This window comes from Rhinopithecus roxellana, chromosome 14 (assembly GCF_007565055.1).
Source record: "Rhinopithecus roxellana isolate Shanxi Qingling chromosome 14, ASM756505v1, whole genome shotgun sequence".
NCBI classification, from domain to species: Eukaryota; Metazoa; Chordata; class Mammalia; order Primates; family Cercopithecidae; genus Rhinopithecus; species Rhinopithecus roxellana.
In genome coordinates, this window is record NC_044562.1 from 117,899,084 (window position 1) to 117,912,208 (window position 13,125).

General features: G+C 36.2%; 2 protein-coding genes across 27 annotated transcripts in view; one reads left to right on the forward strand and one right to left on the reverse strand.

The window, feature by feature from the left end:
* Positions 1 to 13,125, forward strand: part of RIF1 (replication timing regulatory factor 1) — a 128,341-nt gene that overhangs the window by 79,493 nt on the left and 35,723 nt on the right. The gene's annotated exons all lie outside the window — the stretch shown is intronic.
* The window catches only part of NEB (nebulin), a 232,162-nt gene that overhangs the window by 7,184 nt on the left and 211,853 nt on the right, over positions 1 to 13,125 (reverse strand). For 4 of the 25 annotated variants that reach the window (XM_030916035.1, XM_030916012.1, XM_030916011.1 and 1 more), the window contains 12 exons: positions 12,759 to 12,851; positions 10,637 to 10,729; positions 10,086 to 10,178; positions 8,696 to 8,788; positions 6,586 to 6,678; positions 5,540 to 5,632; positions 4,915 to 5,007; positions 4,235 to 4,327; positions 3,560 to 3,652; positions 1,504 to 1,596; positions 1,122 to 1,214; positions 725 to 817 (listed from right to left, as the gene is read on the reverse strand). In XM_030916035.1, coding sequence (XP_030771895.1) covers positions 725 to 817; positions 1,122 to 1,214; positions 1,504 to 1,596; positions 3,560 to 3,652; positions 4,235 to 4,327; positions 4,915 to 5,007; positions 5,540 to 5,632; positions 6,586 to 6,678; positions 8,696 to 8,788; positions 10,086 to 10,178; positions 10,637 to 10,729; positions 12,759 to 12,851 — 1,116 coding nt within the window. The remainder of the gene's footprint in view (positions 1 to 724; positions 818 to 1,121; positions 1,215 to 1,503; positions 1,597 to 3,559; positions 3,653 to 4,234; positions 4,328 to 4,914; positions 5,008 to 5,539; positions 5,633 to 6,585; positions 6,679 to 8,695; positions 8,789 to 10,085; positions 10,179 to 10,636; positions 10,730 to 12,758; positions 12,852 to 13,125) is intronic. The other 21 variants (XM_030916016.1, XM_030916014.1, XM_030916015.1 and 18 more) reach the window with 21 other exon arrangements.

Here is a 13,125-nt window from a genome sequence, read left to right on the forward strand (position 1 = left end):
CAGTTTTGGAACAGGCTAATCTGGGGACCAGGAGTGCCCGCAGCAGAAGAGAAAGGACTTGTTTTGACTTTGAAAATGAAACTCATTTTCAAAGAAGGTGCACAGTATAATTTTGAAAAGAAAGTGACCTCTTGAAATTTGCTAGGAATTACAGCATCAACATATTCTATGGTATTTGACTCTAAATCTGATATTGAAGGGAATTTGAAAGAACTGTCCTTTAAAGCAAGTGATTATTTTCCTTAGGTTATGTCCAGACTTCATAAACCAGTATGCTAATATAGAAATCAAAGTCCTCCAGACACTAAAACCCCAAAATATATACAAAGAAGGCATTCATTTCAGAGTATTACCCATGTCATAAAGTATCTTAAAACTATAGGAGAGCAGAAGATTGAGGATGTTAGGAAGTAAATTTGTTATAGTTGGTTATGTAGAACTACCTCAAGTAAAGTATAAGGGGGAAGGAAAACATTGGCAATTATCATGTTTAGTATGATGGTTTGGAATGTAAAAGCACAGTTAATGTCAATTTTAGTGTAAATTTTCAGTGGAATAAGTGCAAATTTTTATGGTGTTAAAAACGTTACTTTCCAAGATGTTGCATTTTTCTCTCCTTTAACATTTTAGTGTTTTTCAGTTGAATGAGAAATGCGTGTTTTTATGATGTTAAAATGTTATTTTCCAAGTTGTTGCACTATTTCTCTTTAGTCCTAGAAAATACCGAGCTAATGTTTTCTTGGTTGCGCTTAGCTCTCTCCATCTCTGGAGTAACAGGTGTCGGAGTTGCTTTTCCCATGTTCTCTTTGTACAATACCTAGGGAAGCCAAAAGAGCATCCAGGCATCAGACAGCAGAAAACCAGGTCTGAAAATCATTTAGCTGGTGTTATGGCTCAGTTATATCACACTGAAGGTAAAGCCATTAAAATGTTATGGTAGGAAGCAAAAGTTAAGTAAAATCACTGTGACCTCGTGGGGTTGGTTTGTTGTTTAAGTGGACAAGGAAGAATTTTTAAAGATACACAAAAGTTTTAGAAAAACCGTAAGATAAATTAGTGGTATAACCATGTTTGCCAGGGCTGTTAAAATTTTAAGGATTTATTTTTCCTTTCTAAAATACCGAGCTAAAGTTTTCTTGATTGCGTTTCACTCTTTCCAGCTCAGGAGTAAAAGGTGTGGGGGTTGCTTTCCCCAAGTTCTCTTTGTATAACACCTGTGAGATACAAAGTTGTGCCCGAAAGTCACTACGAAGTAATAATCACTATTAATTATATTGCAAGTTGGGGGGAAACGCTATGTTTAATCTATTACTATTAGTGAGAACACCTCTCAAGAAGAAAGCTTAAAAATAGTTAATGGCTACAGTAAATGTAGTGTGATATTTACAGCAGATGCAAATGTAACTGGCATTTTGTTTTTAACCTGGGACAGGGTTAGGAGCAGGCCAAACTGCAGGAGTTATTTTGCGAAATTAAAAGCACTTTTATTTCTCAACACAATACCGAGCTAATGTTTTCTTGATTGCGTTTGACTCTCTGCATCTCAGGAGTGACAGGGGTTGGGGTGGCTTTCCCCACATTTTCTTTGTACAAAACCTATGTGAATCCAATGGATCCAAAAAGCCAAAAAGAAAAAGAGTTACAGTTACCAAAAAAGGAAATGGTACAGATAACTTTTGATTATCTTTAGGGCCCCAAACTATTTGGGCAATTAGGTTAGATGGAAAGCAGTATGTTTCCCAAGGAAGTTAAGTGTAGTTACAGCAAGATACAACGTTTCCAGGATAGGCCCCTGCCCTGAAACCCTTGAAGACTACAAGAGAGACCTGTGGTGTTCCTCAAAAGGATGCGAAACCACCATCATTTAACCACTAGTCTCTGAATGTCAAGCCCCTGAGAGATGATCTCAACAGGAGTTACAGGCATGAACTTCAATCACACTGAGAAGGTTGAGGCTGCTCCTAATGTCAGCTGTTTTGTTTTATTTTAGACAGAGTCTCGCTCTGTCACCCAGGCTGGAGTGCAGTGGCATGATGTCTGCTCACTGCAACCTCCGCTTCCCGGGTTCAAACAAATTCTCCTGCCTCCGCCTCCTGAGTAGCTGGGATTACAGACGTATACCACCATGCCCGGCTAATGTTTGTATTTTTTAGTAGAGACGGGGTTTCACCATGTTGGTCATACTGGTCTTGAACTCCTGACCTTGTGATCCTCCCACCGCGGCCTCCCAAAGTGCTGTGATTACAGGCGTGAGCCACAGCAGCTTCTTTACTGAACTGTTTTGCAGCACTTAAACTCTCATAGACGTATCAGTAAAACTGCAGGCCCTCAGACAAAGCAAAGGGTTTCCCCTACCCCCTTTTTCTTTGCTATCCTCTATACTCTGCCTCTTACTTTAGTTTCATGCAACATCAAGCTTATTAAAGAATAAGGTTTTTGGCTCTTATATCCCTGTCATGGTAAATCAATAGAAAATGAGAAACATGTAACACATAGTGATAAATCCTCAACCTCGGTATCTCCCCCTCAGTGTCATTCTTGGAAACATGGGAGATTTAGGAAATGACATTCAAGAGGAAGCATTCTGTTGAAATAGTGGTTCTCAAAGTGGGGTCTTGCACAGCAAGGTCAGTATTGAGAACTTGTTAAAAATGCAAATTTTCTGGCCCCCTCTATAACAGACCTACAGAATGAGAAACTAGAGCAGGACCCAGCAATCTGGCTTCACAAACCCTCCAGGTTATTCTGATGCATGCTAATGTTTTGGAAGCACTGCACTCAAGTACTGGAGAAACCTACAGACAGTGGAAATGTGGAGACCACAGGTTATTTGCTACTGAAAGCTGTAGTCTTTGCTGGGACTCCCAGGCAAACCTCAATCCCTGGATAATTTACAACCATGTATGTCATAGAGCACAAGCTTACAGGAAATGGTTTACTAAAGTTTGCAGTTAAAGACTACAGTAAAACTGAAGAACAACAACAAAAAACGAAAATTGGTAAAACAAAAAGCCATTCTGGTGACACTTTCATTTTTAAGTAAATTGATAATTGCCAAAACTACTATTGGATCATAATTTGTATCATTATTCATAAAGGAGGGGATCAGGGATTGTTTTCCCCAAGGTCTCTTTGTTCAAATCTGACAGGGTAAATTAGAACCTGATGTCATTGACACAAAAATACAACAAAATCATATTCAAGAAAGCCCCGTTGGACCTACTCTACCACCCCACATGTACCCATCCTACATTTCAAGCATATCTAAAACAAAGAGACCTTGGGGATAGTGGATAGAGAGTAAGTTTGGAGAGAGAGAAGCAAAAGGATATTTTATTGGAAAATCTGTTACTTCTTGATATTAGAACTTTATGGATTAAAGCAACCTTGTTATGGGGTTAGGCTAGAAGTAGCCCAAAGGAAAAAAGGATAAATTTGCTAAAGAAATTCACAAAATTTAAGTTGTCTTTAAAAGGTAGGATTAATATGTATTATTTTAAATCATGAAAGTAGTTTCTAAAATCAGTAAGTAGTTTTTTTTCTTTTCTTGCCAAAGTACCGAGCTAATATTTTCTTGATTGTGTTTGACTCTCTCCATCTCAGGAGTGACAGGTAAAGGGGTTCCCTTGCCCATGTTTTCTTTGTATAACACCTGTGCAATGAGAAAGCATCCAGAAAAACAACCATGAGAAACATTTCATTTGTTGAGAGGTTTTAAGGGTAAGGTCAACTTCCTTGTTAAGAAAAAAAACTGTGTCCAAGGAACCAGAAGTTATATGCTAACAAAATGCCACCAACTACTTTAGTGAAAGCCATTGTTGGGACGGGGAATCTGCACCCTCTACAGAAGCAGGGACCTCAGCTGCTGGAGAAAGGCTGTCAGTTACCCATGTTATTTTTGTTTTTTCCATTTTTGTGAGCACGGTGCCTCCCAAACAATCACATGAGGATTTGAGACTGTTAGAACTCAGTGTTATTATTCACACAAACGGAAAAACTCATTATTTTAAAAAAATGATTGAAAGTATCAGATGAAATAAAAAATCGAAATTAACTGTATTATGGAAATGGTGTTAGGCTAGAAGTAGCCCAAAGGAAAAAAGGATAAATTTGCTAAAGAAATACACAAAATTTAAGTTGTCTTTAAAAGGTAGGATTAATATGTATTATTTTAAATCATGAAAGTAGTTTTTAAAATTGGTAAGTAGTTTTTTTTCTTTTCTTGCCAAAGTACCGAGCTAATATTTTCTTGATTGTGTTTGACTCTCTCCATCTCGGGAGTGACAGGTAAAGGGGTTCCCTTGCCCATGTTTTCTTTGTATAACACCTGTGCAATGAGAAAGCATCCAGAAAAACAACCATGAGAAACATTTCATTTGTTGAGAGGTTGTAAGGGTAAGGTCAACTTCCTTGTTAAGAAAAAACACAGTGTCCAAGGAGCCAGAAGTTATATGCTAACAAAATGCCACCAACTACTTTAGTGGAAGCCATTATTGGGACGGGGAATCTGCACCCTCTACAGAAGCAGGGACCTCAGCTGCTGGGGAAAGGCTGTCCGAGTTACCCATGTTATTGTTTTTTTCATTTTTGTGAGTACGGTGCCTCCCAAACAATCACATGAGGATTTGAGACTGTTAGAACTCAGTGTTGTTATCCACACAAACGGAAAAACTCATTATTTTTAAAAAATGATTGAAAATATCAGATGAAATAAAAAGTTGAAATTAACTGTATTATAGAAATGGGAATGGTGTTAGGCTGGAAGTAGCCCAAAGGAAAAAAGGATAAATTCACTGAAGAAATTCACAAAATTTAAGTTGTCTTTAAAAAGTAGGGTTAATATGTATTATTTTAAATCAAGAAAGTTTTCAATATCATTAAATAAGTAGTTTTTTTCTTTTCTTGCCAAAGTACCGAGCTAATATTTTCTTGATTGTGTTTGACTCTCTCCATCTCGGGAGTGACGGGTAAAGGGGTTCCCTTGCCCATGTTTTCTTTGTATAACACCTGTGCAATGAGAAAGCATCCAGAAAAACAACCATGGGTAACATTTCATTTCTTGGGACGTTTTAAGGGTGAGGAAAAAAGAGTCATCCAAGGAACCAGAAGTTATATGCTGACAAAAGGCTACCGACTACTTTAGTGGAAGCCGTTGTTGAGATGGGGAATCTGCATCCTCTAGAGAAGCAGGGACCTCAGCTGCTGGGAAAAGGCTGTCAGAGTTATCCATGTTAATTTTTTTTTTCGTTTTTGTGAGTATGGTGCCTCCTAAACAATCACATGAGGATTTGAGACCGTTAGAACTCGGTGTTGTTATCCACACAAACGGAAACATTCATTATTTTTAAAACATGTTTGTAAATATCAGATGAAGTAAAAAATTGACATTAACTGTATTATAGAAATGGGAAAGTATATCCTTTTGTAATATAAGATATATTAGAAGCAAAGGAAGGGAAATTGGGTTTAAAACAAAAATAAACATAAAGATCAGTTTAATTCTGAAGTTAAGTGGCATTTTTTCCCCTTTCCAAAATACCGAGCTAAGGTTTTCTTGATTGTGTTTGACTCTCTGCATCTCAGGAGTGATGGGGATTGGAATTCCTGTCCCCAGGTTTTCTTTGTATAGCACCTGTATGATGAGAAAGCATCCAGAACAAAAAGAGCAATCAGTCCATTTCTCCCTGCTTTGGAGCAGTTAGGAGTGGGAAGGGAGGGAGGAAGAGAGTGAGTTAGAGGAAGATAAATACCAGAAGATTTTAGACTCAAACTGTTTGAGCCTAAATACATCTTCAAAAGCAAAGGAATGCAGGAAAAAGCAGCAAAAACTAAGAAATATGAAAAGAAAGTTCGTTATTTTCATTGTTTGAACTAATCTCTGCAGCTCTGAGCAACCATGAAAGAGAGCAATTAGTCTTTCCCAGCTTGTTACAAAGGAGGGAAAAAAATAGAAACAAGCAAGAGACGGAAATAAAACCAAGGAAGTTATTTTTGATTTGAAAATGCTATTAATAAGTCACATAAGGATATTTGGGTTTTACAAACATTGTATATATGGAGACACATCCACACAACTCTTCTTTTGTTCACTTTCAAAAGAAGTCAAAGTATTTAATTTTTAGTTTGGGTGAACATATTGAGAACAACGATGTTTAAGGCAAATGGAGAGCAATGATAAGGTGCTAAAAAGAAACTTCAAAATATCTGTACAAATAACAGTAGAGATAGAAAAGGTTAGAATAAGAAATGAGGCTCATAGTCGGATCTTTGCAAAATACATTTGTTTAAGCTTTAGGTTCAGATCCAATTTGCTAAAGCGGTATAAATGTGGATGCTTAGACACTGAGAATGTTACATTTGTAAAAGCAGGAATATAATAACACTTTTTTTATTAAGTTAAATGATTATGTTAATGTTTTGCCAAAATGGGGAAAACTGATTCATAGGAAATTGCAGCATTAAGTTGGGAAAAAGAGAGGTCAAATTTTTTATTGGGATGAGTTGATTAGATTTTTAAAATCTAGCCATTAATCTTTTTAAAACTTTTTAAAAAAATAGTTAAAGGGATTTTTTATTTTTAAATACCGAACTAAAGTTTTCTTGATTGTGTTTGACTCTCTCCATCTCTGGAGTGATGGGGATTGGAATCCCTTTTCCAACGTTTTCTTTATACAACACCTGTATGACACAAGAAAGCATCCAGAAAAAACAAGAGCAGTCAAAACAGCCCTTTCATCTACCTTGTGGGGAACCTAGTATAAAACTATAGACGTCGTAGACAGAAAAGACAAATTCAACAAGTCAGCCTCTCTGTTCAGGCACAGATCTGGGTGAGAACATGTTTTGTATTTCCTTAGTGAAATATCAGTGTATTTGATACTCATCTTTTTTTGCAACTTGAATATAAATATTTCCTGTGCCAGGAATTAAGAAAAAAAATACAAATAACTTTCTAAGACCACTAAAATACTCAGTGTACAATAGAAAAATTGTTTAAGTTAGATTAGCAAGTATTTATTTTCTCTACAAAAAGTGTTTGTCTTACGCTCTAACAAATATTTAACAGGCCAAATCTATGCAATATGACAATTTGGTCTTTGTCATTACATTCAAGTTGTAGAGATGGTCAAGTCTAAAAGTCAATATATGGCATTGTCTATTTTTCACAGTATCTAATAGGCTTATGCACCACTGGGCAATTTTGCCTAAATGCAATCTGTGTAAAAATTAACACAAATGGTTACTTTAAAAAAAGTACGGGATCATTAGGATCATTAAGGTTTCAAGTAGATACAAACAATAATATACTTACTCTAGTATAGAAGAAAATAATTAGAAAATAATTTTGAAAATTGTTGCAAGCCTTTCAATAAAAGGAATAATAATAATAATAGCCCACAGGGAAAACAATGAATATAACATTCCAAAAGACATATTAACTTAACATTGAAAATTTAACTAAATTGAAGTATTGTTAGTGAATAGTAATTAAAAACAAAACAGAACAAAAAGACAGTGGGACCAAAGAAAGTTACTGATCTAATTATGTCAAAGAGTCAAACTTTTAGAATATATTAAAACTGACAATTAAAAATATTTTGGGTTAATTCCAGCTCCCCAGAAAAAAAATCCATCTAAATTTTCCTAATGACATTTGATTCTCCATCACAGGTATAAGTGAACCTAAAGTCTTGATATAGAAGTTTCAGAGTTGTGTATTATATAATACACAAATAGCAATTTGTGTGTTAGAGCTTTTCAGCAACAATATTAATAAAAGAGAAAATAACATTAAATGTAAGCTCATGATCTGATTTGTATATTTAAAAAAAAATCAGAAGGCCTGGATTTCTATTCATGAAATGGCTTGTTTTACATAAGTATCAAAATAAGATTTCTCTTTTTTTTTGTTTTTTGAGACAGGGTCTCACTCCTGTTGCCTAGGCTAGAGTACAGTGGCTCAATCACAGCTCACTGCAACCTTGACTTCCCAGGGCTCAGACAATCCTCCCACTTCAGCCTCCCAAGTAGCTGGGACTACAGGCATGTGCCACCATGCTTGGCTAATTTTTTCTATTTTTAGCAGAGATGGAATTTCACCATGTTCCCTAGGCTGGTCTTGACCTCCTGGGCTCAAGCGATCTGCCTGCCTCAGCCTCCCAAAGTGCTGAGATGACAGATGTGAGCCACCGCGCCTGGCCCAAAATAAGATTTCTTTTGGTTTCAATATGGAGCAATTTTCTTTCTTGGTGCTACTGTTTATCTGAATAGGGTCTATGTTAAGAAGATCCCTGTTGCCATGGAAGAGCCACCATTTCTACATGTGGCTTCAAGTCCAGTATCTTTTCTTGCATTTCTAACCCAGAAACATCAGATAAAAAGAGTTCCAAGTAAATAAGAGCTTTAGTGTTTGGTTTTTCTTTTCTAGAAATCAATTAACTTCAACAGTCCCAACAATAACATAAAGGTGAAAAGAGAAGGAAAGAAAAAGTTTTAAGGGACTATTATAGAAAGTATAAAATGTTAGAATCAAATGGTGAGTAGGAGATCTGGAAAACAGAAGGATTCAGTTGATGTGATTTATAAAAAAAGATTTTGTTAAACTGAGTATTATAAAGGGATGAACAGTGAGATGTTCTGTTTTATAGAAATTATTATTTTTTAATAAGGAGTTAAAGAGCTTTCTCCCAAATACCGAGCTAAAGTTTTCTTGATTGAGTTTGACTCGCTCCATCTCAGGAGTGACAGGTAGGGGAGTCCCCTTGCTCAAGTTCTCTTTGTATAATATCTGTGTGCACAAAACCAACAAACAAATCAACCTGGACCCATCTTTTAGGTAGACTTAACCTAAAAAAAAAACAGCCTAAAAGTATTTTTATTGTTGTTTTTATGATGAAGTACCTCAATAACTTTTAAAAATAGAGTAACTATAGATCCCCTTTGGACGTTTAGTCACACACAGGATGTCTGTCTCTAAAAGACTTCAGTTAAAAACACAGCTGCTAGGCTGCTGGCAGGAATGGCTTGACTTATGTAGGCCTTTTCTCAAAGACAGGAGTATCAAATATCGTTCAAACTAATTGAAATTAATATCCGTGAGTTATTGGTAACATTAAATTAGGGAACCAAAGAAAGAAGAGAGAGAAAAAGAGAGAAGTAGGTTTGGGGGAACAAAATAAAGAATAAATGTTGAAAGCTAAATAATATTAGCTTTCAATATACTGAAAGTGTTCCAAAGGAAAAATTATTTGTATCTTACATAGCGTACAAAAAATAGCCAAGACAAGTAAATTATATTTACTGTGAATTGCTGTGTTGTCTTTGAATGAAAATATTTAAGAATGACATTCTTTTAAGAAAAACTGCAAACACAGTGACCTCCAATGAGATTAGAGACTATTGTAAGTGAAGTAACTCAGGAATGGAAAACCAAACAATATATATTCTCACTGATATGTGGGAGCTAAGCTATGAGGATGCAAAGGCCTAAGAATGATACAATGGACTTTGGGGACTTACAGAAAAGAGTGGGAAAGGGGGCAAGGGATTAAAAACTACAGATATGGTGCACCAAAATCTCACAAATCACCACTAAAGAACTTATGTAACCAAACACCACCTGTACCCCCAAAACTTACGGAAAATAAATAAACATCTAAACATCGAAAAAAAAACTTAAAAAAGGAAAAGCTGCAAAAACAAAGAATACATCAAACAGCCACAATAAATACAAATAAAATTCTAATTTACATTGTCCTTTTGAAAGGGTGTTAGATTTTACTTTTGACTTGTGTCACACCAGTTAGAAACACCTACTGTTATTAAAGGAGGAATGGGGGAAGCAAACAGAGTATTACAGGTTTTTAAAGAAAGTGATAAATATCTATGTTTTAGAGAAAACACAGTTAAAGTTTCACACCAGAACTAAATACTAAATTAGATTCATGTTGAAAACTGAGGTAATATTTGGTATTATTTTCATTATATGAATTTAGTAATTTTACATTTGTAAGGTGTTATTATTTTAAATAAAATTATGGGATTTTTTTTTTTTTTTTTTTTTTTTTTGGCCCCCTAAGAAATACCGAGCTAAAGTTCTCTTGATTGCGTTTGACTCTCTCCATCTCTGGAGTGATAGCTGTTGGGATTCCTTTCCCCAAATTTTCTTTGTACAAAACCTGTGAGATACAAGAAAGTACCCAGAGGACATTTAAAACAAGCAGAGAGTAAGGAAGGGAGGAAGTGGGGGAAGGGTTATATGTGAGGAGACAATTTTTTAGTAAGTAATATTTAGTAAGGATAATGTTTTTACTTTTTTCACAGTTTTAATGGTGAACTCTACAGTGCTAATTGTGGAAATGAAAAAGTACAATGGAAAGCATTAAGTTATAGGATATAAGTATAACGCTGAGAAATCTTGTTAATTGTACTTACAGTATTTCAAATCTAGTCAAGTCACTGAAAATGTTAAAGTATAATCGGAAATGTGAGTCATTTTGTATTAACATGGTTTTGGTCAGGTAATAATACATAACACACACACACACAGAATTGTTAAGATGTTACTTTCTTTAAAAAAGATGGTTATTGTGGTAAATTTTTTGTGGGAAATAGTGTCTTATATATTTGTAAATACCGAGCTAAAGTTCTCTTGATTGCGTTTGACTCTCTCAATCTCTGGAGTCACAGTGGTTGGAATGCCTGTTCCCAAGTTTTCTTTGTACATAACCTGTAGAAAATAATTAGAATACCCGGAAAGGTAAAATGACTGTAAATCCTTTAGATAGCAGCTACATGTGGGCTATTTGGGGGAAACTCATAAAAACAATCTAGCTCTCAAAAACATTCAAGGAACAGGGGGAAAAATTCCATAAATATTTATGTTGTCTTTTCCAAAGTAGTAAAAAATTTTACTACCTTGAAAACTGGGCACTAAATTACACATTTTCGATAACCACTTAGTGCATGCCTAAAATGCATTAAATAATAGTAAATTTACCAATGAGAAAAATCAACCATTTTGTTGCATCTAGCATTGGTGCCTTAAATATAGTAGGCCTGCAGTAGACTTGTACTTAATGAATAGATTGCTTGGTTTAAACTTTTCTTATCACAGGATACTCTATTCCTTCAGGCTTATTGAGAATTCTCTGTTTTATATCTCCTAATGAATGTTCCTCGCTGGCTCCTAATCTGTAGGAGCCTAGTCCCTGGATATGAGATGGTTTAATCGGTTTATTTTTCAGGAAGAGCATCTTTACTTGAAATTTTTACTGCTAATTGCTGGATCAAGTAAACTAGTGTTTTCTGAATTGGGAGAAATCCATATTTTTTAGTAGTAGTATCGAAGGACTATGCATTTTAATGAAAACATTAAGGAACCTCCACTTTCTGAGCCTCCTTAACTCTTAACATTAAGTTTTCAGCCTAAAGGACTGAATGGGTTCTTTTAAATGGATGGATTCCCTGGTGTATTAGCGCATGGGGTGGGGAGCAACATACCCAGATTTTAATTCTTAAAATCAGTGACAAGCTAGACATGATAGCTTTGTTTTGCAAGGAAACTTCTAGGAACCTTTGAACATCTACCTTCTTGGTAACAAAGTTGCATTTCTTTACTCTTCACCCAACAAAGCAGCAGAATTGATCACGGACAACAGTGCAAAGCAAAATTAAAGAAAACCAAGAAGTTGTAATGCAAAGTGACAAAGGAGCCTGGGCTAGCTTTATCAACCCATATTAGAGGACACAAAACTCTAAATGAAATTTGTACCACAAGGAAGCCAGAGTATATAAGCAGGGAGTGAGAAGGGAATGAGATCTAAATAATATGAACAACCTGCAAGAGAAATATCAAGTATCTTTTAAAGAAAATCAAATGAGAGCTCAGTCCTCCATTGACTAGGGGAGTCCCAAGACCAAGGTCCTCACCTTTTATTGGCCATAAACTATTTCCCAAACTTCACATAGTCTCTTGCTAGTAGCCAACACCTGCCTAGAATCTGCCTATGGATGGGGAAAGGGTTGGGTTGCAGAGCCAGGGCTTGCTTGACAAAAGGTCAGGACAAATGTGCTAACCTGATATTTCAGGTGTCAGGGACACCCGCCCCGCAATAAACTGCACAGGTGCCTGATATTCCCATGAGAGAACAGGCTTAATGTATAATATGCCATTGTAGGTCCATCACAGCCTGCACCACTGCATTTACAAGATGGAGAGAGCAAAGAATACAGGACAAGAAATCTTGAAAGGGAGGGGAGAAGAGACTTCACATGTCTACCCAGGGTCTTTTTGGACACTGGGAATCCTATCATTCATATGATGTGTCACACATAACACACACACATTATATATATATATACACACACAAAACCAAAGTATGTTATACTACTTCTGTGTTTATACGTATATGCTTTTAGTTAAATTACTTGAGATCATCCCAATAACCTTGTTACTACCATCAAAACCTTTTACTTTGGAAACGAATGGCATGATAATTAAGAAGCCCAGTCCATGAGCTTCAAGTCAGTGACAGGTAGGAAAAGAAAGCCAAGTCCCTTCTACTCCTTGATGATGAGAAGAGAGGTTTCTTAACTACCTTTGCAACCTGTAGTGACCACATCAAGACTAAGGGAGAATTCACAACATCCCCAAGGCATGGAAGCTCTTAATAGGAAGCAGAAGGATGAGAGAGCACCAGGGTAGCAATTGGGAGATAGCCAGTCACATAAATGCAATCTGAGAGTATGGCCACTACCGAGCTAATGTGCTTCTGCGTCTGCTTCACACGTTTCACTTCAGGCAGGTCAGGGATTGGAGTTCCTTGTCCTATTGCTTCCTTATACTTCACCTGCAGATTTAAAAATGGGGAGAGGTATTATTACATGCTGGACAGTTACTCTTCCCAACATGTACATGTTTTTGGTAACCCCCAAATTTAAAAAAATCAACAATGTAAATAACACAAGCTTCATACTTAGTGTGAATGGGACCTCATTCTGGTATTGGGTAACTCATTCTGATATTGGGTAAGAGGAGAACAATTCCGAGGACAGGGACACTTTGTCTCTCTCTTGTCTCTTTGGGGCAGGGGTGGGGAACCCTATTTAGACTACAGCCGTTTC